A 26418-nucleotide genomic window follows, 5' to 3' on the forward strand; every position below is an offset into this window, starting at 1 on the left:
AGAGAATCCTTTTATTCTAAGAAAGTTCCAGATCAGCCCTTTACTCTAAAAGCCAAAAAAAAAAAAAAAAAAAAAAAAAAAAAAAAAAAAAAAAGAAAAGAAAAGAAAGAAAGAAAGAAAGAAAGAAAGAAAGAAGAAGAAAAAGGCTGATGATTTCCAAAACTTAAAACTATTAAATCTCGGGCTGGAGAGATGGCTCAGCGGTTAAGAGCATTGACTGCTCTTCTGAAGGTCCTGAGTTCAAATCCCAGCAACCACATGGTGGCTCACAACCATCCGCAATGAGATGTGATGCTCTCTTCTGGAGTGTCTGAAGACAACTACTTACATATAATAAATAAATAAATAAAATCTTTAAAAAAAAAACTATGAAATCTCTGTGTTCCACAATGACTGTTACATAATGTTCAATGGTACAACAATTACAGAATAACCCAAGGAAGAAGAATAGGACCTATAATCCAGGGGGAAATGCTTGTCAGCATAAGTCAGGTAAACAGACAATGGTGTAAAACTACTGTAAATATATTAAAGACACTATAGTGTAGGCCGAATAACTGTGTGAAGCAATGGAGTGCTTCAGATAGATCTGTTAGAAAGGAACAGGAATCCCAGCCACTCAGCAGGCAGAAACATGAAGATTCCACGTCTGAAGTCATTGTGGGCAATTTAGCAAGACACTGTCTCAGAACAGAAGTGGACAGCCTTTGCTCAGGACTATGGCTCTATTCCTTAGACTAGGCTTTGTTGGATTAGAACAAGAGATTAAAGCTTGTCTCTATAATTCAGGCCCTACTCTTGGGCAAATGACAGAGTTAGCCTTTCTTCTTTTGTGCACCATGGTCACTAATTCTTATCATCCTGAATAATCTTTTCCTCATAGACTTATGGAACTGGAGTAACCAAAATGAACAGCCTTGGGCTTCTGAACATGACATCATAACTGTAAGATCTATCCATGCTGTCTCATGTAATGAAAGAATATGATTCTTGTGTAATGCTGTAGTACATAATACTTTCAAAGTTTGTCTGTTCAACCTTTGGGGAACTCAAGTCAATTTCCACGCATGTGTTACTCCTCATGTCAACATGAACGTTCTAGTTAATGTCTTTTGGCACACACTTTCTAACTCATAGTGGGATGGCTAGGTCAGCTGAAGTGAGCACTGTCAAAGAGTCTTCCACAATGGTTATATACTGATTTTCATTTTCAACAGCTTGTCCTGGCTGGTTTTGTGTCAACTTGATACAAGCTGGAGTTATAACAGAGAAAGCAGCTTAAGGTGAGGAAATGCCTCCATGAGATCCAGCTGTAAGGCATTTTCTCCATTAGTGATCAAGGGGAGAGGGCCCCTTTTGGGTGGTGCCATCCCTGGGCTGGTAGACTTAGGTTCTACAAGAAAGCAAGCTGAGCAAGCCAGGGGAAGCAAGCCAGTAAGAAACATCCCTCCATGGCCTCTGCATCAGCTCCTGCTTCCTGACCTGCTTGAGTTCCAGTCCTGACTTTCTTTAGTGATGAACAGCAATGTGAAAGTGTAAGCTGAATAAACCTTCTTCTCCACAACTTGCTTCTTTGTCATGCTGTTTGCACAGGAATAGAAACCCTGACTAAGACACGTATAAAAGCTTCATCAACTACAGTCTTGCTAAGAATCTAACATTAAAAAAAATATCTTTGTAGACCCAGAAATGACTTTTTTCCTTTTGGATTTTTTGTTTGTTTTTTGTTTTTGTTTTTTGTTCATTTGCTTGGTTCATTGGTTTTAGTTTTTTTGTTTTGTTTTTTTTTTTTTTTTGTATTTTTGTTTTGTTTTGTATTGTTTGGGACAAGGACTTAGTATGCTGCCCAAACTGGTCTTCAATTCATGATCCTCCTGCCTCAGTCTCCAGAGTAGCTGGGATTACAGGTATGCATCACCACATCAAAGAGCCAGGCATCATTTATTAGTCACTTAGTTATAGGGCTACATTGTGTGAAATGCACCAGTAAGTAATTTGTCACGCCAATAGCAGCATGTGCTTACACAAAGCTAGATAGGATAGCACTTAGCACACATTATTGCTACACACTTAGCATACATTACTGATGATGTAGCATACATACATCACGTGTGCATGGCAGATCCGTCATCACCACAGATGGGAGTAATGCTTGTCCTGTGATGTGACACAGAATCATGAGTATATAGGCTTTTCAGATCGGCTTCCTTCAGCTAATAATGTGCATGAGAGTCCTTTCATGTCTTGATAGTACATTTTTAAGGATAACACTTTAATTACTTTGAGAATTTCATACAGTGCATTTTATCATATTCACCTTCTTTCCCAACTCCTCCCAGATACACCTTCTCTATACTCAACTTCCTACATACCAAAGTTTCAACATCTTAAAAACAGACAGCAGCAAAACCTCATCCAGTCCAGTTTGTGTTGCACAGTAACTACTCTTCGGAGTAAGTGATGTCCTGGAGTATGGTTTTGTGAGTCACCATACTTCTGTATTGCCAGATATGCTATGACCACAAGACCTAGGAGGTGTTCAAAAGATTGAAAAGAAGAAGCCTGTGACCCAGAGCCTGCTATTTCTTCTAACTGGGGACAGTTGTGTGGATCTTTTGTCAGAAAGGTTTGACATATTAAGTCATTGATGTTTTGTGGTTTCCTGGGATGGCTGAAAGTTCACTGTTAGTTTATCTTAAGGCCACACTTTCTTTGAGAGCCCTTTGGAATAGTGAACTATGTTTGCTTTCCTTGTATCTGAACAGCCCTAAAATCTTATTTGCAAGCAAAAGAATAGGCGAGAGGTAACACTGTTATTTTTTGAGGATGGGTCAAAAGGGCCAGGCAATTTCAGCCTTCTTTGCAGCACTCTGAAGTCCATCCTGGTTGGGGTTGCTTTCTTTTCTTTGTTTCTTTAGTTTTGTTGTTGTTGCTGCTGTTTGTTTTGTTTTGTGTTGTGTTGTTTTTGGTTGGTTTGGTTCTGTCAGCCTGACACAATTAGAGTTATCTGGAAGGAGGAACATCAACTGAGAAAATGCCTCACTCAGATTGTCGTAGGCAAGTTTGTAGTGCACTTTATTGACGGTGCTTGATGTGGGGTGGGCACGTGTGGCACTGCCACCCCTAGATAGGCAGTCCTAGGCTGTATAAGAAAACAGGCTGAGTAAGCAATGGGGAGTAAGCCAGGAAGCAGTACCCCTCAATGACTTCTTAGTTCCTGCTTTGGTTTCCATCAATGGACTATGACGTGGAATGTAAGCCAAATAAATTCTTTTCCTCCCCAAGTTGCTTTTACTCATGGTTTTGTCACAGCAACAGAAACTCTTAAGACAGACTCCCAGCCTAAGTTAATAAGTCTGCTACTCTCCTGCCTCACTGTGAGGAAGTTGAAGCCCCATAATGAATTTACTGATAGGAATCCTGATAGTATGCTCAGTCTTTACATTTGAGTTACAAGAGAAACAAACAAACAAACAAACAATCCATTATGCACTAGACCACATGGTTGCTTCAAACTGCTGTACTTGGGAGTAATTGGTTACCCAGAAGTAGCAATCTAGAACGGTGGTAAATAGGAATGCTTGCCCTATCTATGTATATGTGCACATATGCAAATATGTACATACCTGCAACTGAAAGTTCAATTGGGTAGTACCTTACTAAGTATAATGTACTAAGCATAATGACTTTCTGCTATGAATCATTTCATTATTTAAAAAGTATGGGGCTTTGTTTGTTTTAGACAGTGTCTTCCCCACCCCAGACTGGCCTTAAGCTTACTATGTGTGCTAGGGTAGTCTCAATCTCTTGGTTCTCCTTGTTCCCCGGTACAGATGGGAAGTATCACTGCTAGCTCGAAGGTATAGTTTTGACTTAAGTTTTTATTGTTGTTTATAAATAGGTGAAGATGTGAAACAACATATCCTATGAAACACCCTGTCCAGCTGGAAACTCTTCCCTATACTCTAACCACTCGTCAGCATATGACGTCATGGATTCCCCCAAGCTCCTTTGAGGTTCCTATAATTTGTCAAAATGCTTCCTGTACTATCCATGCTTAACATGTAAGCACTTCCAGGGTAAGGTGTGAAGGTGACAACAACAACAAAGCCAAAAAAATTGAAAGGGTAACAAGTATAATATTTCATTTTCTTATGTTCAGGCCCTCAACTGCTTGAAGCCTCACTTAGTGACTTGTGATGTTGTGCACAAATAACTAAAGATTAATTCCTAAGCCAGGTAGACATGCCAATGTGGGTCCCAAAGTAGATGCTCAACTGTTTTAGCATTCAACATATATGAATTCCATTCTGGTGGCTCTCTCATTGTATTTCAAACGCCTGGTAACTTTTTTTTTTCTGTTTTGGTAAGTGAAGGTATAGGGTGGACTGGCTGACATTCAGAATGACTTTTGTTCTGCATGCCTCTCCTGCTTGCAACCTTTTTGCTTAAAGTCTAAATTCAAACATCCACAATACAATGTCTACCTCAGTCTCACTAGTTCTGAAATTCCTTTTCTGTATCCAAATTAGGGAAACCAGTTTGGCTTGAGGTGAGGTCTCCAAAACATTAAGGGAACTATTCAGACTGCTGGGAGTGATAGTAGGGAGCTCTCTCTCTCTCTCTCTCTCTCTCTCTCTCTCTCTCTCTCTCTGTGTGTGTGTGTGTGTGTCTCTCTGTGTGTGTGTGTAGGGGGGGCATTGCACACCTGTGTCCCCTTGCTGCACACCTGTGTCCCCTTGCTGCACACCTGTGTCCCCTTGCTGCTGCTGCTGCTGCTAATAGCCTTTGGCACCTCACCCCAAAAGAGCAGTCTGAAGGAGGGGGAGTGTTGTTATAAGGCTTTCCCTCTCCCCAGTCCCCTTTAAGCTCTGTTCAAGTATGAGCTACCAGGAATGGCCAGGCAGCTCCTTTTAACAGCTGGAAATGGGCCCTACTCCCACTTAAGGGTGTTACCCTGGGGATTCATGCTGACCATTATCTATTGTTCTGTTAAAACTTTCATATAAATTCTGGTGTGGTAAATATCAGTGTCCTGACTTGTCATTCGTAAGTGCACATAAGGTTGTTCTTTTTCTCCCATTGGCTAATTTCATAATTCTCCACTCATTAAATAAATTGCTTGATATATGACACTTTTGTTTCTAATTTAACAACTATTGTTTGGGTTTCTTTGAGGTGGGGCATAGAAAAATAATTTAATCATGTATCCACATATATTATTAGACTTCAAAAAAGAAAAATACAGTAGGTGCCAACTCTGCGTGTTGTATGCAAAGCAAATAATGTGTAAACGGTTTACCTGAGAAGTCTATCCAGCATGAACTACCTATCAACCACCTAAAGCTACAAGTCTGAGATCTCTTAAATATAGTATTTGGGGAGGTAAAACGGAGTTACTAGCTCCTCACTAACTCACAGAAACTACTTTCGCAAATGCTGTTTCAGAACACGTTCCGCCGGGGGGCAGAGGGCGGGGCGGGGGCGGGGCCACAACGGGCGCACAGCAGGAAGCCGACGGTTCCTTTTGGGACAGTTCAGAGGAAGCGAAGGCGGGACTTCCGAACGCGATCCTCCCGCTTGCCCACGGGATTCTCCCTCTGAGCATGCGCTGCGATCAGCTTCGCTGTGGCCCTGGCAACCGCCAGGCCCCGCCCTCTGGTGTTCTGCGGAAAGCGCTCCGGGCGGGGCGCATGGCGCGGAGGAGGTACAGACCGAGAGTTCAGCGTGGTGCAGGTCGGCCTTCTCTCGGGTCGGGTGGCTGGGCCCGGACACTGGATGGGCCCAGCGGAGGTCTTACTGCGGGCTAACGCTGCGTGTGGCGAGCTTGTGGGGAGACTCGAATGGTCTGAGGCCTAAATGAAGCCTTATTAGGCTTCCCAAGTCGGTGCTGCTCACTCCTGGCGCCCTATGAGCGCTGAACTGTAATACAGGCTTTGGAGTGATTTCGGGTGATCGCGGAAGAAGGAAGACAGATGTGTGCTGTTACCGGCAGCCGATAAGCAGAAGCGTTTCTTGTGTGTCTATTTCTTGGGAATGTGAGACAAGTGTAGTTAACACTTTGCATTGCTAGTTTCACGAGGTTGGGTAAGAATGATGAGCCTAAAATTGCAGCATTCCAGGGCTATTTATTATAGAACTCCAAATGCAAACTTTTACAAGACACTCTTCCTGTCATATAATGTGTTCTGTGGGAAGGGAGTCTAGTTCTGTGTTTAAAAATGGCGGTGGTATCTTGGATGTTTAAGAAAGGTGGGATATTGTACCTCATCAAATTATATGACCAATTCTTAGTACTTAACAAACAAATATTGAAAACAGCCACATCTGGTCCTGAATTAGTCCACGATTCAAGACAGGAGAAATTTAAGGAGTATTCTCTTGGGAGGCAAATCAGCTAGCTTAGTGTGGTGGAAAGGTAGCCTTGTGCCCCTCAGTGTAGAGCCCCAAAGCTGAACACCTTCTACAGAATGGTTTCAATTTAGTTGACAAATATTTGAATCTATCTTTAAAAAAAAATCAGGAATAGGTAAATCAGAAAGAATTGTACTTTTGCCAAAGGAAAGCCTCATTGAAAAGTGCCTCCAAATGAACACGTTTGTCAATATCAAATATGTGGACCCAGTGATAAGTAGTCAGAAGTGTAAAAGATTGTGAGTTTATAAGGAACCGAGCCTAAAAATAGCCAAAGTAGCCAGGATGAAACTGCATAAATACTGTTTTTTAGAGAAATTGAGTGGAAAAAAAATTTTTTTTCCCGCCAAAGTTGCAGAGTAGACCATCAAAATGCTAGTGATTTGTTAGTTCCCTAGGAATCGCCCTTGTTTTCTGATTCTTTCCAACCCTTCCCTGCCCAACCCAGCTGCATCTCCCGGCGTGTATTTGATGTTAAGTATAGGTCTAGTTACATGCTCCCATGGCCTCTCTCTTTCATTGATTGTTATGTACTACTGGAGACAGTGTCAGAATCCACAGGCTGACAATTCAGTCACAAAGATTGTCCCAGCCTCTTCCAAGTCACAAACTGGGCCCTCAGAATTCCCTTCCAGCTAGCTGCAAGCTGAGATTCCTTCATGCCCTCTTCAGATGCATTTGATTTGCTTATGTGGCCCACAGATCTCAGGGAAGACTATGCTTGCATTTGACGGTTATTGTAAAGGATATTTGAAGAGATTTAAATATCCAGGCCGGTAGAAGTAGGGAAGGGCCCCGGGCACAGGTGCTCCCTCCCTGTGCATCCAGGGTGTGTTTCCTTACAGTGTGCAGAGTTCCTCTTTGTGTGAGCCCTTGCATGGCCAGCTGTGCAGAAGCTACCACAAGTCCTGCTTTGTGTGTTTATAGAGTGTTTTGTAGACTTACTTGCTAACTGAGTGAAAGGAAATCCTCAGGGCCTGCCAGGTTCTTTGACTTTCCTCCCTCCAAGGTATAAGGCAGAATCCATTTTGAAATGGGTACTCATTCATCTAATATTATATTGGGACAATTTGAAGTTGAATTTTCTACTACTCCTCCTGAGAAAGGAGTTTTAAGTCAGAAATCGGGGGTGGGGTGGGAGAAGTGTGTGTTTGTGTGTGTGCACGTGTATTCACAATACCCAACTGATTTCACTCATACCACTACAGCCTTTTCTTTTTTTATTTAGATTTACCATGAGTGTTGGTGTCATAGGATGCCAATTCACTTTACATAATTGAATGTATTTCTGTATAATAATAACAAAAAGTTGTATTCTTAATTTTTTAAATCAAAATTACTATATTTGGGACAAAATGAGTACTATCAAAATGGATTGTCAGTGTCTAAGTTTTTTGTTTTTTGTTTTTTTTTTCCAGACAGGGTATCTCTGTAGCCCTGGCTGTCCTGGAACTCCCTTTGTAGACCAGGCTGGCCTTGAACTCAGAAATCTGCCTGCCAACTGCTAGGATTAAAGGCGTGAGCCACCACTGCCTGGCAGTGTCTAAGTTTTATATTTGAATTATTTTTAATATAAATATTTCCATTTTTTAATGAAAGAGAAACTTAAATTGCTCTTTTGAGTTGGTTGTTTTTAATTTTGTGTTTTCAAGCATGTCAGTTTAGTGGGTTTTGAACTTAGTAATATCTGTTGACAAGTGCCAAACCTAACAGTGTACCTTATACTGGGCAATTTTATTTGTAATGACAGTATAGTGTTGACATTTCATTCCTTCTCACTTTAGTTTTTGCAGTGTACCTGTCATATCCATGCTTTAGAAACAGAACACCGTGGTTCAAAGGAAAAATGGCTCTCAGTCCATCTGTAGTTCCTCAAGAGAGTGAAGAAAATAATGCAAACTGTGCAGAAGCAAAGCAGTCACAAGCTGCTTCTACTGCTTCAGAAGACCCCCTTCAGAACTTACGGTTAGCGTCTCAGGAAGTGCTTCACAAGGCTCAGCGAAGTGGGAGGTCACGCTGTCTCCAATGTGGTGGCTCAAGGATGTTCTACTGCTACACATGCTGTGTCCCAGTGGAAAATGTGCCCACTGAGCAGATCCCATTTGTGCAGGTAAGAGGCTCGTTTGAAAGCAGAAAAATGCATTTTAAAAAGAGACTATATACGTATATGTGTGTGTATACATATATACACTGCTCTAGCACCATGTCTGCTTGCCTGCTGTTATGGTCCCTGCTATGATGGTCACAGACTCCAATGCTCTTGACAAAAGGAATGTAGACCAGAAAGAAAAAAAAGCTGTATTTATAGAGCTACTATTTTGATAGAAATTTAACAACAGGATTATTTTCCAAGTCATTTGCATTGCCTACCATTTATTAGAAGTATTTAAGAAAGGATTTGAGCAACTGTATAGTTTCCTAAATTGTATTTTAGTGCCTGCATATAAAATTCGATATGTTAATATGTATTGAGAAAAATAGAAAATCTAGACAATGTTGTTTCTAAATTCTACCTCAGTTTTAAATAAACTTTCAGCATTTGCTTTCAGACAGCATGCATTGGGGTAAAGAGTAAGTCCCTCTTAATCCTGAAATTGACTGGAGCACTGTGGTGATTTGAATGAAAATGGCCCCATTGACTCATAATACTTGGACCCCAGTTGGTGGAACTTTTGGGGAAGGATTAGGAGGTGTGGTCTTATCAGAGCAAGTGTGTCACTGTCACAAAGGCAGGCTCTGAGGCTTCAAAAGAGCAATTACCAGTGCTCTGTTTTCTGAGTCATGGTTGTGACTCAGGATGTAAGACACATCTCCAGCACTGCGCCTGCCTGCCTGCTGTCATGCTTCCTGCTACGATGGTCATGGAGTCTAATGCTCTGAAACCGTTACCCCAAAACAAACTTTACCTATAAGTTGCCTAAGTCATGATGTTTTGCCACAGCAATAAAAAAGTAACTAAGAATAAATCAGACATACCTTGATATGATGCAAAATTTGAAAACTATAAGACTTGAATAAAAATAAAAAAGAAAACATCAGAAGGGGAAAAAAAATCTCAGCCTCTCACCCTGTTTGGAAGGCTTTGCTTTGGGGCAAGCACGTGTGCCTTCCTGCTGCTGGTGCTTTAATATAGCCGAGTCTCATCAGAAGCTCGGCTATCAGAGGACGAGTGGTCATCCGCTGTGTATTTCAGAGTAGTGTATCTCTTCCAAACTTCCCTTGGGTCTAGTAAATACTGTAGACTTTACTCTCACATGTCAGTATTTAATGTGATTTTCCTGTCAAATGTATATGAACCAGCGCACAAATGTAGCCTCCCATTGTTTGGTGTGCCCTGGCATCACCCTGCCAAGAGCTTCAGACTTGCTCATTGAGAACTGGTGATATTCTAGGCTGGGTCCTGAGGTCATGGGCCTTGTGTAATTGTCTTATAATTGGAGATTTCAGTCCATAAAACTTCCTTCCTATTTACTTTAAATTAGTCTACATGATTTGAAAAATTCATTAACATTTGATTCTGTGTTTTTTGGTCTTGTTTGTTTTTTATTCTTTTTTTTAAAAATCAATTCTGTGTTCTTGATGTAAAGTTGGTCAGAAGTATTAATGTTAGCTCTACTCACCAATTTGTTAGATAGTCAGCTATTTTAGGAGTAGAAATCTTTGTCCTGCTTCCCAGGGACTCAGATAAAGCTGACCTGGTATTTAGAGGCCATGGGGACAGGGACGGTAATGACAGCTGAGGTAGTGCTGTGAGGAAAGTCCAGGGCAGTGCTCATTCAGGAGCAGACCTGGGTAAAACTGCCTACTGAAATGGTAAATTTCCTGCAGTTAGAAATTGTCATGTTGGTTTCATGTGATTGGCACTATGGCCTAAATGATGACTGGGTAAGTGGAGATGAAAGGGGAGTAGTGGTGCTTGCAGTCCTAACTGGGAGCTGTTGGAGGAGTTCATTTGTGACTGCATACCTCTGAGGAATACTGTTTATAACATCTTGTCCTCACTTCATTGTCCAGAAAGGAAAGAAAGGAAACTTGGTTTACTTTGTAGTGTGCAGCAACCACTCCTTTAAAGAATAGTGTTGGGGTCCCTGAAGGTACTTCTCTCCCCTTAGGCACTCTGTCATTCTCCACAGAGCAAACTCTCTCTCCTAATGCAGTTCCTCTCCAGATTCTGAAGGGAAGGCTCTCCTCAAGTCCCCCCCACGCTGCCTTGTGTGTGTGCCCTGTCTGTTGATGCGGCCCCACTTAAAGGCCCAGTCATGGCTGCTTACCTTTGAGGCTGCCTGTCCAAATAATCTCCTCTTGAAGGGGGTGTGGTGAACTGAGAACAAATGATAAGCATTATCTTTATGCATTTCAAAGTAATTATTTTGAGTTAAAGACACCAGGTGAAAAGATATTTTATTGTTCCATTTATATAAGACTCCAGAAGAGGTAGCTTGAAGTGACAGCCAGCCTGTGGGAAAGGAAGAGGATGGGGTATACTGGAAGACCTTTGGATAGTGGCGGACCGTTGTCTTGATGGTGGTGGCTAGTTCACGGGTATAATACGTACTAAACCCTATTAGGATGTAGATGGGGTGGCTAGTTCATGGATATAATACGTACTAAACCCTATTAGGATGTAGATGGGGTGGCTAGTTCACGTGTGTAATACGTACTAAACCCTGTTAGGGTGTAGATGGGGGTGGCTAGTTCACGGGTATAATACGTACTAAACCCTATTAGGATGTAGATGGGGTGGCTAGTTCACCGGTGTAATACATACTAAACCCTGTTAGGATGTAGACTAAGCACATGTGTGACTTAGAACAAGAAAAAAAGGTTTATGTTCCAGAGTAAAATGGCTGCCTTCTAGGATATGGTCTTAGGGACCTTGCCTTCTTTGTATGAAGTGGGCGTCATAGAGATGGTAGATGTACTTACCAAACAACAGAGTTGGGAACGAGGAAATTTAAATAGTGAAAACATTTTAGCTCAAGAAATCCAAGATAATTGTTATTTTTGAAGAGAAGTAAGATATAATATGTAAGGAAAATACTTGGGCAAGTACTTTCAAGATACAACTTGTATCAAATATAATGTGAGTGGGGTTATTTGTGATAAAGCCCTTTAAGGCTTATTCTGTTGCTGGTTTTTGTATTGACAGCTTAATTTATGCTGTGAAATATATTGCCAAAGATCACAAAATTTCAGGTAACTTTGAGTTGAAAAAAATGTATGAGGAACAGGATTTAAATTTGAATTTTAAGTCTGAAGTATCGTTAAGCTTTCATTTCTTTTAAAAACATCGTAAAGCAAACCTAGAGTTCATAGGAATTATTTTATTATGAATGTCCTTGGCATGGACGCTGAGCTGTGAGGAGCTGTGTACATGCATGACCTAAGCAGCCTGGACCATTGCTTGGAGAAGGTTACATGTTTGTGGGTGAGTCACTGCTCAGGCACAGGACCTACTCTGAGGGACTCGTTGCTGTTGGATGGTGATGACTTACCATCGTTGGTAATCTGCTTTACACAGTGTAGCCTTCAGTTGTAAGTGTGCTCCCAGGAACTCAGGGAGAGCTTGGTGTGTTTGCTTAAGAGGTTATATTGACGAAAGATACCATAATTTTATATTATTTTGTTCCTTTGCCTTTTTGTTTTGCTTTAGCTTCCATTGAAGATTGATATCATTAAGCATCCAAACGAAACAGACGGCAAAAGCACTGCTGTGCACGCAAAGCTCTTAGCGCCTGACTCTGTGAACATTTACACATATCCGTGCATTCCGGAGTACGAGGGGAAGGATCACGAGGTGGGCGCCTTGGCACTTTCATCCTCACGGGAACTTCCTTGAACGTGATGTAATATCTCCTTAGCTATCTAGTGTTGTGTGTGTTTAATGGTATTTACCTGTAAATAGGTTTTTATTCTTTGCCAGTATCCTGCTTTTCCTTTATCCCCCTTAGAATTCTCCTGGCTGTATTGCTTGTAGATGGTCTAATTTGATACAGACTGGAAACTGAATTAACTATCATTGGAATGTCCGCAAAGAAGAAGAAAAAGACTGCCTCAGAGGAGTTTTTTGAAATTCTCACCAAATTAAGACATTTAGTATATAAATATTGAGATATTTTTTACAGTTGCTTAAATATCTTCCTTAGGCCTAGATTCCTAATTCATATTCTAGTTACAATTGTCATTTTGGTGGGATGTTAGTAGCCTTCTTATCAAAAAAGTCACCTTGTAATAGATCTCAAAAAAATAATCTTCTAAAACAAGCATGTAAAACCCTTTTTACTTTTTTTGAGAAATATATATTTCTTATTTAATATTTTAAATATGTAAATATATTTTATTTAATATTTAAATACATAAATATATATGTTGAGATATCTATTACTTTTTATCTCTATATAATTTAAATTTATTTAGAAAGATATTTACAAGTAATGTCTGAGTTTGATCTAATAATATGTTGATTATCCTTTTCTGGTCAGTTAAAAACCATTTATTTAATTAACTAGAACACACTGTTGATTCTTCTATAATTTGAGACAGTTTCCCTGTGTGGTCCACACTAGTTGTCTCAGCCTTAGTCACGGCCCACCCCCTTCCCCGCCTCCCCCTTCCCCTCCCCCCCCAGTGTCCTTACTACTTTATTCTTCTGTCACTACTGGCTGGGAAAACCATCACGCAGTTTCCTCTCCTGCCCATTTATTTTGTTTTTCTTTATAAAGTGGAAATGGTATTTATTCATTGAGCAGTTTCAGTGGTGGTTTTTAAAAAGCATCATGTAATTTGTCTTTTGTCTATTAGGCTGGCCCCTCTAGCACTAGAATTAGAGGAATTAGAGGAATTTGTTTGTTTGTTTGTTTTGAAATTGGGCGTACCCTTAAATTGACCCTTTGTCAATTAGAAGTTACTTTGTTTTGAAATAACTTCTTCAGGTAGTCTAATATGATAATATGCTCTTAGGAATGAGCTAAAACTTTACCATATATGTAAGAAAACAAATACTAGAGTCAACCTAATGCTTATTTCTTTAGACACTAGGCATCTCTTTCTTAGTCAGAGTTTGTTGAAGATCACATGTAGCTAACTTGAGTTTCTTTGTTTCAGGTTGTACTTGTTTTTCCTGGGCCTCAGTCGATCTCAATAAAAGATGTCTCTTTCCATCTACAAAAACGGATTGAAAGTAAAGGTGGAAACAACACTGATGACCTTGATGTGCCACCTACTAAACTCCCGAGGACTAGGGCAGAGGAAGGCTGTGACGTGAGTGAGAGCATGCGCAAAGGTCCGGAGTTGAAAAGAGTTGTCTTTATTGACAGCACCTGGAGCCAGACAAACCAGATCGCCTCTGATGAGCGGCTTCGGGGTAAGGATGGTGTTGGGGGCTTTCTTCCCCAGACAACCTTTATTTAGAAAAACTTCACATCTATGGCTCCCTCAAAAGAAAGTTGCATTCAGCGCTCGCATTAGCTCCATTTCTCGGCTCCCTTTCTGTATTGTGTGTTTATGCATCTATGCACATCGCTGGTGGAACCCTTTTAAAGTAAGCAGTAGGCTTTGCAAAACAGCTCTCTAAATACTACAGATCTGTTAGAAGTAAGGACGCTCCTACTTAATAAATACAATGCCATTGGCACTCCTAAGAGAATTAGCAGAACTTGTATAATATCTAACCTATAGCCTGTCTTCACATCTCTCCAATAAATACAGTAATGGCTTTTTATAGCACTTCTCCTCTGACACCGTGTTTAAACTCATATATTTTCTTAATCTAGAGCAGTTTCCTTTTTTTTTTTTTAATTTAGATTTTGGTTCCTGTGCATGAGCAGGAAGTGCTGTTAACCACTATGCTGTTTTCCCAGCCTCATAGTTAGGATGCTGTAAAGTAAGAGTAAATCCAGGCTCGTCTGTAGCTGGTCCACTTCGTATCTGTAGTTTGTTGTTATTGATAGTAGGTCCTTTCCCTGTAGTTCATTAATTATTTGGTTGAGCACGTAGTGCATGTTGAACTCAAGTTTTATACTTACTGTTGCATTCAGTCAGGAGACATATAAAACAAGCTGTCTCCTAATTTAACTGTGACTACCTGATTTAACAAGAACTACTTGATTAGTGTGATGGTTGCTAGCTCTTTGCACCATAAAGGTTTATATTCCTTTAGTATACAGGAATATAATGCTTCCAGGCTATAGATGTTCTCAGCAGAGCTTAGTGTTTACGGATCATTGCTACAGTCATTATGTTGAGAAGCAAAATATGCTGGCAGTTTAGTCCTGTTACGTCTTCATGTGTTAACTGCCCCTTTTAATACCAGCCTCAGGAGTTTGTAGTAGTACTGGCCTCAGTAGATGTAGCAGGATATCTCAAACCTGATTTGACTTTCTTCCTGCCACAAACTTGAGTTCATCATTTTCTTAAAGACCCATGGTTCATTTTGCTAGGATCTGAGTTAGAAGCTGAGTTATGTCAGTTGATTACTTCGTGCCAATTCTTCAGTGGACAGAGCCAAGGAAATAAATCGGTGTGGATATTGTGAGTTCACACTGGTAGTCTCAATTCGCTTCAATATTACAGGAATTTCATTTGTTTTACTTCCATCTCTGTCTTTTATAAGAAAAAATTCCACATGCCTAAGTGTTTATATGTATATGTGATACATGCGCATATGTGTATGCACATGTGTTTATGTGTTTGTAGGCACATGCATGCCACTGAGTGTATGTAGCGTTCAGAGAATAATGTTGAATGACATTCCTTGCCTCCCACCATGCTGCAGACAGAGCCTCTTGCCCACTGCAGCAGACTAGCCGACTCGCAGCTTCTCAGTGTCCTCCAATCACTGCCCCAGCTCACCAGAGGCGTAGGGATTGAGTGTAGCTGTCCTGCCTCTGCCTTTACCTGGATTCTGGGATCGACTCAGGTCTTGTTTCTTTGTACCTTTCTTAGTTCTTCAAACATCCTGAGTGGTTTCTCTAAAAGTTTTACGATTTTTCCAATTACTAAATAGCTTCATGAACAGAAGGTAAGAGAACGACTCAGTTGGTATTGCATGGTTGCCAAAGGTTCCTCAAGAAAAGACTTACTACAATCTGTTGATCAGTTCTAAGCTAAAGGAAGTACAAAGTACATTTCACTGACTTAATCAATTCGTTTGTACCTGTGGGCTTTCAGCCTTTGAAGATCCATGTTGCCCCGTGCTCTGGATGAGTGAGAAGTCACAATCTGCCACAGCCCCTCTGTCCCTTACTGCAGCAAGTCACTCCTCAGTTTGAAGATTTATCTGGGATATTTTTCTTATTACTACCTTATATGGTAATTACTAGGTTCAAATGAAAGAATACAAGTACATGTCCCTGAAAAACCTATAAATAGAATTATTTTGCTACTATTCAAAGTCAGTTTGTTTAGGTTTGCCTAAAGTGAGATTTGTACAACAGATTTGTTACTCCTTCCTAATTCCCATAGAAAGCATGCATTTCACTTCTGTGCTAGTTCATAAGCATGGAAAGCAAGTGTGCACAGATTCTAATTCAGTTCCTGCTTCCTAAGCCTCCTCAGGAACTATTGGGGGAGCACTTTCTGAGTCTAGTGACCTCACTTCATACAGTGTTTTCCACTTTCATGTATTTTTCTGCAGTTTTCAAAATTGTATTATTTCCTTACAGCCAAATAGAATTCCATGGCATACTCACTGAATTTTCCTTGTCCACCGGTCTGTTGACTGTGTAGGCTGACTTCATTTCCTCACTGTTGTGTAAACAGTAGTGTGATAAGAAGCCACTGGGCTTATTTCCAGGGGTGCCACAGTGAGGCTGTGTGTTAGTTCCATTGTTCGTGTTTTGCAAAACCTCCAGTGATTTCCACAGTAGCTACACAGTTTACATTCTCAGCGGCGGTGAATAAAAGGTTCCCCGCCCCCAAATTCCTCACCTGGTAGAGATCTCTCACTTCATTGGTTAATTTATTTCTAGATATCTGGGTTGCTTCGCTTTGGTTTTTGAGGCAATTATGGTGGAATATGTTTTCCCTGACTTTTTTTCTCTGCAAGTCCATTATTGGTGTATATTAAAGCTATTGTATTTTGTATCCTTCGCTGAGCATGTTTATCAGACCCAAAAGTTTTCTAGTGGAGTTTTCTAGGCCATGTGGTCTTTTCAGTGTAGAATCACATTGTCTGTAAGAAGCAATAGGTTAATTTCTTACTTCCAATCCTCCCTGTCTTTCTCTGATCCCATTGTTCTAACTAAAACTTCCAGAACCCTAGGGGATAACCCTAGAGGATAAGATAATAGGTGTCTTCACCAGTAGGGCCTTACCTTCCACCTCTGGGGAGCAACCCAGGGTAGTAACGATACCTATAATATTTTTTGAGTCTCTAAGACAACAACTTAAAAAAGGGCTTCTCATGCCTGATGTTGGTGGTTTTGTTAGATCTTTGGCTCTTTGAGGGAGCATTATCAACCCAGATGAGAAAATTTCATATCAAGTATATATGTATATTTATATACCTACTTATATGTATGAGCATACATATAAGTATACTTATATACTTATATAGTATGAATCCTTGTAACTTGTTCAGACATCCTTACAGCCATTTCACCTTCCTCCCTCCCCCATTTGCATTTCTCCCTCCTCCTCGCTGATGAAAGCCTGTAACAAAATATAAAGGAAAAAAATAGTGAATAAAAATGGGAACTATTTCAGGAATAAAATCATTTTACCCAATAAATTAAATCCAAACATTGCAAATGGATAATGAAGTTCTGTCAACAAGTCAAAACTTGAAAAGAAGTTATTAAATAGACAATGGCAGGAGAGAAGCAGTGAGGTGGACGCCTCTCCAGCCTGTTCAGTTGTAAGTGTGTCATATGAGGTCTGAGACTCAGGGAGATGAGGCATGCACACGACCCCATTCTGTGCCATGCATGCGTCGGTTCTGTATGTACCTCCGTGGAACTTAAAACTACTCCCTGTTTAGAGTTGGAATAGAAGGAGCTCACAGTACTTAAAAATCCTTGAAGCAATGAAATCATCATTGTTTATCAAATCATTATTGTACCAGCTATTGTTAATGGTCTCAATAGTAATATGATTGAGAAGTATTTATATGTTCCCTTTTTTGTTTGTTTGTTTGGCAGAGTTATTACAAGTTGAACTGAGAACAAGAAAAACTTGCTTTTGGCGCCATCAAAAAGGGAAGCCAGATACTTTCCTTTCCACAATTGAAGCCATTTATTACTTCCTAGTAGACTACCATCGTGTTGTACGGAAAGAGGAGTACAGCGGACAGTATGACAACCTTTTGTTCTTCTATTCTTTCATGTACCGCTTGATAAAGAACGCCAGAGGCTCTGGAGAGAAGGCCAAACCGCAACTCATCCAGTAGTTCTGCACACCACTTATCCTGTGCTGTGCCTGTGCCCACTAGCTTGCAGCCGAGCCTTGTTTACTCTGGGGTAATAATCACGTGTGATATCCGTGAGAGGACTTGGGGAAGATCCCAGCTTATTTTTTTAAAGGAAAATTTGATATTTAGCAATTTTTAAGAGATGATCCTGACTGAAAGACAGGTCAGAAGCCCTTTGCTCAGTTTGGGCATATCTCATCCTACTGTACATCTTAATATGCTGTGTTACATTTTTGTGTTTATAATCGTATATGATTAAAGAGCGACTTATCTTTTCACTAATACTCGCCCTTTCCTTTGGATTTACATGAACTTAGAATCTTTTGGGGAAAAAGAAACATAATTTGCTTAAGGATTGTGACAGAATTGGCAGGAGCGAATGTGCTGTGCTGTCCACACCCTCGCCCACTACCTGGCCCTGCTCTAGGAGAGAGCTGTGGCATCCCATGGCCTGTCAGAGAGATGTGCACATGGCCCATTTGGGCCAGCCACATGGCCTAACAGGACCAGCTCTGTTTGCATGTATGAGGAATGCTGTAGGAGATGGAATTTATTTTTCAAGAGTGAGTTTAACAGGGTTAAAATAAATTTCTTCATGTTTAAAGCATGTCTAGAAATAAAGGTAAGCTTGAATTAATTAAAGTAAGGCAAAGTCTGGATTGGAGCAGGGTGAGGAATATGCTAAAGTCAGACTTCCTGAGCCAAAGGAGAAAGAGGAGGAACAATCTTATCACTCACTTGCCCATCATGGCAGCCAGTCTCTCATCCTTCCCGAAAGCAGGCACCCGTGAGAATACTGGCTGCAGTGTCTTATTTTACTTTGATCGACTCCCTGTGTCATGGCCTGTGAGCCCTTTGTTACATTGAAGTTATGCTCACTGACTCTGCATCATCAACATTTCCAAGATTTCTGTTTCTGTGGCTTGGCTGTTGACATATAAATATACTCGGTTATGCTACCCGGCTGGAGCATACAAGATTGCCTTTGCCCATCTGCCTCTGAACTTCCATGTAGATCACCTGACAACACAGCCACCTCCCTGATTCCTGACACCAGCAAGGAGTGCTTTATGACCCTGACATTTAACTATTTAACAGCATTATTGTGGCAGTAGACAGCCCATCTTTGGCACTGTATCAGATGCAGCTCAAGCATCCAGGAATGATTTAGCCCCCTTATTTCTTAGGATCTATCCTAGCTTGTGGATAGATAGTGGCTAGCTAGTTTGTACTTGTGGGATCTCCACAGCAGGCTTACAAGATTCCCTGTGGCTGTCTAAAGGGCTTTGGTAAGTAATCTGCAGTGTTAGTGAAACTAACTAGATCAATGGCCTAGACGGTCTGGTAAACGCTCCCTTCAGAGACCTGTTTCCTCCAGGCACTAAGCCTGCTTGCTCATCCTGACATGACCACTTGGTTAGGCAAGCGCACTTGCCAAGAAACTGGCACTGCTCTTCACGGCCTCCATGCCACAACAGCAGATGTTCTCCAGTAATTTGTCAGTTTGCATTTGGTTTCCATTCTTGCTAGTTTCTCTTCCTTCTTCCAGCTTTACCACCCAGGAGCATTCTAATAAAGTTGCAAATTTAATCTACCCTCAGACTCTTCCAGGGAAGCCAGCTAGTTTAGGTGGGATTTGATCAGAAAAGCAAACATTATTTAATTTAAAGGGTTAGCATAATTTTTAAACAAGTGTAATAAAGAAACTGGGAACCCATGACTGACTGCAGACCTGTGAGTCTTGAGCTCTTAATTAAGCCTCTTAATCACTCTTCCCACATGTCTTGGCTTAATGACAGGTCCTTCTCAACCCATTTGGAAGCCATAAAAAAGAGTTAAAGGGACTTCATTTGGCTGCTTCTTTGATGCCACGTTAATTTGGTCTCTGTCCCAGGTGTACCCTAAATAATTACGTTTTATTTGATGAAAAAGAATTTCTGATCCCAAATCCTGTCCTGTCCTTCCACTGAGTTACGTCTGTGTGCCACCCATCTCTTTGAGCCTCTGTCCTTACAGTGCCTTATCTGATGGAGTTACATTTGGAAACCTGATGTCTTCCACATTACAGAAGGATGATGGATCAATGTTTGGTCTCCAGATACTAATGGTTAATTGGCTCCAATGAAAAGTATTGCTGATCATTTGATGAACTTTAATTGAAGACCACATCTAAAACAATCACTGCCCATTCATAAGAATTATGTATCACCAGACAATGGATACACATTCCTCCACATGGAAAATGGAAGGAAAAGCATGGAATACAGAGGGGAAAGACGGCTGTCTTCAGAAAGAATGTATTTATTCAAAGATACAGTTTGATAGTGTGCAATAAAAAAGTCCTAGAAATTGAAAAGCTGCTGAAGTAATTCAGTAGAGTTGGATGGTAAAATATCAGAATAGAATATTGCAATTTCTAAATATTTAATGTTAGCCTTGTTAAAAATTGTAATTGAGACCATGGAGTACCTGTACTGAATTAAGTATACACAGCAACTTGAAATGTAAAGATGTCAGTGCTTTGATTAGCTAGACACTTTGTTGGAAAAGATTGGAGACTACATACACAGCAGTAGTAAGTTCACAAAAATTAAGCAACATCCGGTGAGTAGGAAAATCCAAATACTCTGTTATCAGTTCATAAATTCAAGTTATTTGAGTTTCCTGAGATTCTTGAGAGAACCCAAAGCCCTCAAATTGTTTTTAATTTAAAAATGTATGATTATTGTATGTATGTGTATGATTTGTAAGGGTGAGGTTATGTGCCTTAGCATATGTACTTTGAGGTCAGAGGTTACCCTTGTGAAGTCTGTACTACTTTTATATGAATTCTGGGGATCAAGGTCAGATCATTGGTTTGAGCTCTAAGCATCTTTACCTACTGAGCTTTATCTCACTAGCTCCAGATTGTTTTTAATCATAATATTTCATATCCTTTGAGACTCTAGAAGACAATTTTATTTTACATGTTGGTTATGTTAAGTACTATATAGTCACTACATATTTATGGTGGAATATTGTGTCATAGAGAAATTTGACTCAGATGCTATGTTTATACCCTCAATTGACTGATTAATGCCAATCAACAAGTATCTTTATTCAATAATTCTTGTCACTAGAGTTAATTAACTAATTGGCTAGTCAGCAAGACAGTTTTGGCTCTCTTTGCTATAGCTGGATTGTTTGTTTGTTTGTTTGTGAGACAAGCTAGCGTGGAAATCACTCTTTACTGTTTAGTCTTGAACTCTCAGCAGTCTTTGTGCATCAGCTCATCAGTGCTGGGACACTGTGAGACAAGTGTGAGACAGCATGCTCAGTTCTAAAGGTCATTTCTAAATCTGGTACAAGGATGGTTGTTGTTGTTTATTTTTTTCCTACTTAGATCTCTGAAGGAAAAAAAGTGGGGGATTAATCCACAAGGTTCATTAGAATAATGGTGTTCTAGAGAATAGGGATAGTAAGGGTCAGCTTTTAAATTCCTAAAATGCTATACAAATCCTTAAAAGGAAGAAAGGAGAGGAGGAGGAAGGGGAGAACAACAAGAAGAGGAAGGAGGAGGAGGAAGGAGGAGGAGGGGGAGGTGGAGGAGGAGGAAGGAAAGCCTCAGCAGCAGCTAAGACAAAGAATTTTAGTCAAGGATTAAGAACATAGTTAATTTACCCCAAACAAGCAACAGGCCACAGGTAGAACAAAGTTCTCAACACAAACTAAAAGACTACAGTGATGTCTCCAGAACTCAAGCATACACAGTGTTTTACTTGGATTTCGTGTTCCGTCTTGCAGTTGATTGGGTTGGACATACATGGTCTCAAAGTTTTATATATCCTTGAGATGAAGATGCTTAGGAAAATCTGGAGGACATTTTAGAAAGATGAAAGAGAAATCCAAAAAGGAAGAAGAGAGTCAGGACAGTGGAAGGAGGTTTTGAGATTTATTCATTCCACAAAAACTATGGGGTGCCTGCTATATGCTAAGGTTTTGTGTAGGTGATCAGTATAGGATACCAAATTCTAAGTACTAAAACAAACCAAAAAGGACACACTGGCTAGTAAACTAGTAGATGAGAGAGATATTAGTTAGATAGGAATGCCCTGTGAAAAATAACATTGACCAGAGACCTGAGTGAAAGGTGGGTGAACCATGCTGATGAGCAGCCACAGAAAGGGAAATGCACAAGGTCTCCCTGGCGGTATCTGCGAATGTAGCATATTTGAGAATAGACTTGGAACTACATGTGCCATGGAAAAGTAACAGAAGACCACAGAAGTCTTGGTAACAGAGACCACAGTAGACCAGAGTGGTCCTGGCCAGCAAGTGACTAACATGGGGATGGATGCAGGGTTACCTCAGGGATGATTCAAAAGTAACTGCATCACCAAAAAGTTTTCCCTAACACAGGCGACAACTGAAGGAAGCAGCAGCCCTGGGGAGCTCTGAAGCTTGCAGGTGACTGGACAGGCACACACTATATTTTCATCCTATGTTCCCCTCTTCCAAAAAGCCGACAACAGCAGACAACACGGAGCTGGGTTTGCGTTGGCCAATTACTGCTGTGCATGAGGCCTGCTCTGGCCTAAAGGAAGTTAAACCAATTGGGCTGACAGTGTTCTCCACAAGAATCATAGTACCAGGTATGGGAAACCTTTCAAATAGTCAAGGTAGTACAAGTGGCTCCCCAAACAATATAGAGAATAGATGTAGCCCGGATGCCTCCCAGGACTTAAGGATTCCCCCCCCCCCCCCCCCCCCCGCCATTGCTGATGATGCCATTCATTTGAAAGGACTGAGATGATTAGAGCTGGATCTGACCTGACAGTCTCCTTCCTACAGTCTAGCTTCTATGGTTCCAGCAACCAACCAACGGAGGAAAGCAAGTTAGCAGTCCTGCATGAGCCGTGGCATGAACCATGGCAGTTACCAGCATGGAGAGAGACGCATGAAGATGTAATAAATAGCACTTACATGGGCTTAAGGCATCGCTCAATAGGAAGGAAGTTAAACCTGTTTGGAAACCTAGCCAGCTTAGTGAAGTCTATTATCTCTACCTTGCTAGTCCGACATAACTCCCAATTACGTTTTAAGTCTTATCCTATACCCACAGTTAAGTGTAGCTATTATTCTCTCATCAAAGAAGCCTCTCTTTACATCAAGTAGAGCCCCGTTATCAAAAATCAGCTGAATACAATGCAGAGATAACAGGTCTTGGAAAGCCCAGCCCCAACAGATATGTTTATAACATAGCTCCTGCATCTCTAGTTCAGGAAGCATGGCAGAAGAGTCAGTAGCCTTGTCGGAGGAAGTATGTCACCATGGAGGCGGGCTTTGAGGTATTATATGTTCAACGTATGTCTAGTGATGCTCAAGTCAATCTGCTGCTGCCTGTGGATGAAGATTAGAACTTTCAGCTTCTCCAGCTTCGTGTCTGGCTGCATGCCGCCATGCTTCTTGCCATGACTCAACCTCTGAAACTAAGCCAGCCACAATTAAATGGTGTCCTTCCTAAGAGTTGCTGTGGTCACGGCATCTCTTCACAGTAATAAAACCCTAAATAAGACAGAAGTTGGTCCCGGGGACTGGTGTATTGCTGTGATAGGCCTGGCCATGCTTTTTTTTTGTTGTTGGAATGTAGATTTGGGACTTTAGATTATGAAAGAATCTAATGTAATGGAATGCTTTAAGTAAAGCTTCGTGGGCATCCTAGTAGGAACATGGAAACCGATGCTGAGGGTGATTTGAACTATGGGGGCCTGGCTCAAGAAGTTTCAGAGGAGAAGAATTTTAGTATGTGGCCTAGAGACTGTTTTTGTTATATTTTGGCAAAGAATGTGGCTTGTTTTTTAGCCTTGTCCAAAAAAAAAAAAAAAATCTGCCTGAGGCTAAATAAAAAATTTTTTTTCTTTTATTAATTCCATTGGCAGAGGAAATTTCAAAACAGCCTGGTATTGACTTTGTCACATGGTCATTTGTGTGTATTCCTATGAAGATCTATAATGGAAAAAGCAAGCTGGGCAAGTGAAAATGCAAATGTACAGATGGGAGAGAACGGGGCACCAGGAAGTGGCATGGAGCTGAGTCCAGTGCTCAAGGAGATGAACAGGTTCAGCCGAGGCCTTTGGTTAGATGGAATAAAGGGAGTGTGACCTCAGGATGAGACGCCGCCTTTGAACTGTGCACAATGCAAGGGCTTGATTCACGTTTGCTAGACGATAGGGCAAAGCTCTGAAAAACAAAAGCTGTGAGCTCCATCAGCTGCCTGGGTACTTGTTCTGTGTGTCCTGAGAGCAGCACACAAGAAGACCACCACCACCCCTCCTCCCACTGCAGCCCAAGTTCACAGATATGATGACTGTTCTTGTTCCTATGTAAGAACATGGAAAAAGGAAGCTTTTGCTCTTTGCCTGTTTGCTCTCACCTCAATAGCAAGTCTGTTCCTTCACTGGCATTAGAGCCTGCTTCTTCAGGATTCTGGCATATACCAAAGACCAGCTGAGACATCCAGCCTCGTGGATTGTTACACTTCTGTATTAGACTTTCCATTCATAGCCAGCCATTACTGGAGTATTTGGACCACAAGCTATAAGTCATTCTAATAAATTCCCTTTCTATATATACAGAGGGAGATTCACTATATAAATTCTGTTACTCCAGACAACCCTGACTAAAAACTCATCTTTTTATACCATTTATTATCAGGGGTTTCCCACACAGTGGTGTATACATTTATTATATCATTACACATTTGCTGTAGTAACATTTTTCTTCCTTAGTTTCTTTTTAGTGTGATTTATTATTTATATGATATGTACATACGAGTGTAGGGATTATGCATTTGACATGGTGTCTATGTGGAGGGCAGGGGACAACTTTTGGGAATGAGTTCTCATCTACCATCTAGAGGCTTGAGGATATTTCTCAAGCTTGTATTAGGCAACTTTACACTGTGAGTCTTTTCTCAGGTCTGTCCCTCAGTCTCTAAAGCAAATATGTCACAAACATTTTAAGACTGTTTAATTCTAGAGAATTATTTGGTTTTCAATTCATTCAATTCATTAGAATGCTTTGTCTAGAGAAAGGGTAGGAGGGAAAGAAGGAAAGAGGGAAGGAGGAAGGAAGGGAGGGAGAAAAGAAGGAAGGGAAGAAGGAAGGAATATATGAGGGAGGGTGAGGAAAATATGGGAAGACAGGAGGAAAGGAAAGAAAGAGGAAAAAAGAGAGGGAGAAACAAGCAGGAAATTTACTTACAGAATCAAGTGGCCTACTATTTTATATCCTTGGATGGAAAAGGGTTTTTATTGTTGTTGGGTTTTTTTATTGGTTTTCAAAACACATTTCCCTGAAAACATGTTGTTTGGATTTAAAAAACAGAAGTCTTTGTTACTTTTGTTAAATTATTTTATAAAGTTAAAAATGTTTTCCAGATTTAAGCCCAGGCACCTTCATTTACTTTAACAATAGCAGCTAAGAAGCTATTGCAAAAATAACTTCTCTTCAGTTCTAGGGTAAAAAGATCAATGTACAGAGGTATGTAAGTTGGTGCACTGGGTCTTCAGAACTCCCCAAGGTTACTGTAAGGAAAGAACATCTATACTGGAATAGTGTGAGGACCCTGGCCTCAGTTCCAGAGCCCAGGCAGGCAGACTCCTTCGACTTTACAGTTTATCATCGGCATGAGGCAAATGCAACCCCACGAGTTATCCCTCCTAATACTGTTTGAAGTAATTCTTGAAATAATTGAGCCTTTTATGCTATAAACCGCATGTCCAGATAGGTGTCGGAGTTTTTTCTTTATTTCATAGATAATTCTGCCTTACATGAAAGCTGCCAGACATAATATCCTTTACTATATTCAAGAACATTGAATATTTTCCAGTTACTATTTTTCTCCTCAAGGTGGCTGATGTTAGATTCAAATGTAACATAGATATGCCAACAAAGGAATAGATACTGCTCATTAAAGCAGGTAGAAAAGTTGCTTCAAGCCATCATGAATTAACACTAATAGGGGAGCCCCTAAAATCCATAGCAGGGGTACATATTCTCTGCAGAAGATTTTAATTATAAGTTGGTAAGCAACTGACTAGTTAAGTGAATACTAATCACAATCTGCTATAGGCAAGTGAATGAACAAAACGTTACTTCATCTTCATTTTAAACATTAAGATCTCTTTATTTAAACTCAATCCATGTGCTTATTAGTCTCTGAGCTTTAATTTCTACCATGTTCTTGGTACAAATAGCAATCCCATAGTGGAGACAGTTACTATTCATTGTTAATCTTGTCTCTATTTTAAATGGTGTGTGCATATTACTATGTGTATATGTGTATATGTATATATGTACATATATGTATGTATTTATGTATATAAATATGTGTCTTTGTTTCTAATGAAGGTTAAAAAGTAAATATCCTCTTTGGATTGATGGCCTTTGGTCACCTGTCTTTTTAAAATTTTGTGTTTCTAAATTGATGAATAAGTTCATATATACCTACGGCATCTTAACAGTCCTTTTGAATTGCACATACATAGTAAAAAGGATGAATCAAACTAATTGGCAAGAATTATCTCATATATCAAATTATCTTTGTGATGAGACCT

General features: G+C 40.4%; 1 protein-coding gene across 5 annotated transcripts; it reads left to right on the top strand.

Annotated features, from left to right (window-relative positions):
- The first annotated feature begins 5592 nt into the window (after positions 1-5592).
- Positions 5593-18103, top strand: Dtwd1 (DTW domain containing 1). 5 transcript variants are annotated; one of them, XM_052183495.1, is made up of 5 exons: positions 5593-5736; positions 8199-8524; positions 12068-12211; positions 13519-13777; positions 17553-18103. In XM_052183495.1, exons 1-5 carry the CDS (start codon positions 5607-5609, stop codon positions 17798-17800), a joined length of 1107 nt encoding a protein of 368 aa, XP_052039455.1. In that variant the 5' UTR covers positions 5593-5606; the 3' UTR covers positions 17801-18103. The 5 variants fall into 5 exon arrangements, with proteins under 5 accessions (XP_052039455.1, XP_052039459.1, XP_052039457.1 ...); XM_052183499.1 differs by having other exon boundaries at positions 5685-5707; XM_052183497.1 differs by lacking the exon at positions 5593-5736 and adding an exon at positions 5743-6087.
- The last annotated feature ends 8315 nt before the right edge of the window (positions 18104-26418 follow it).

The sequence above is a fragment of the Apodemus sylvaticus genome, chromosome 5 (assembly GCF_947179515.1).
Source record: "Apodemus sylvaticus chromosome 5, mApoSyl1.1, whole genome shotgun sequence".
Lineage (NCBI taxonomy): Eukaryota > Metazoa > Chordata > Mammalia > Rodentia > Muridae > Apodemus > Apodemus sylvaticus.

Bases quoted from the DNA above. Each gene is read 5' to 3' on its own strand.
- Dtwd1 (XM_052183495.1), top strand. From the start codon at position 5,607: ATGCGCTGCGATCAGCTTCGCTGTGGCCCTGGCAACCGCCAGGCCCCG. The intron at 12,212-13,518 runs GTGGGCGCCTTG...TCTTTGTTTCAG, and splicing joins ACGAGGGGAAGGATCACGAG to GTTGTACTTGTTTTTCCTGG. The intron at 13,778-17,552 runs GTAAGGATGGTG...TTTGTTTGGCAG, and splicing joins CTCTGATGAGCGGCTTCGGG to AGTTATTACAAGTTGAACTG.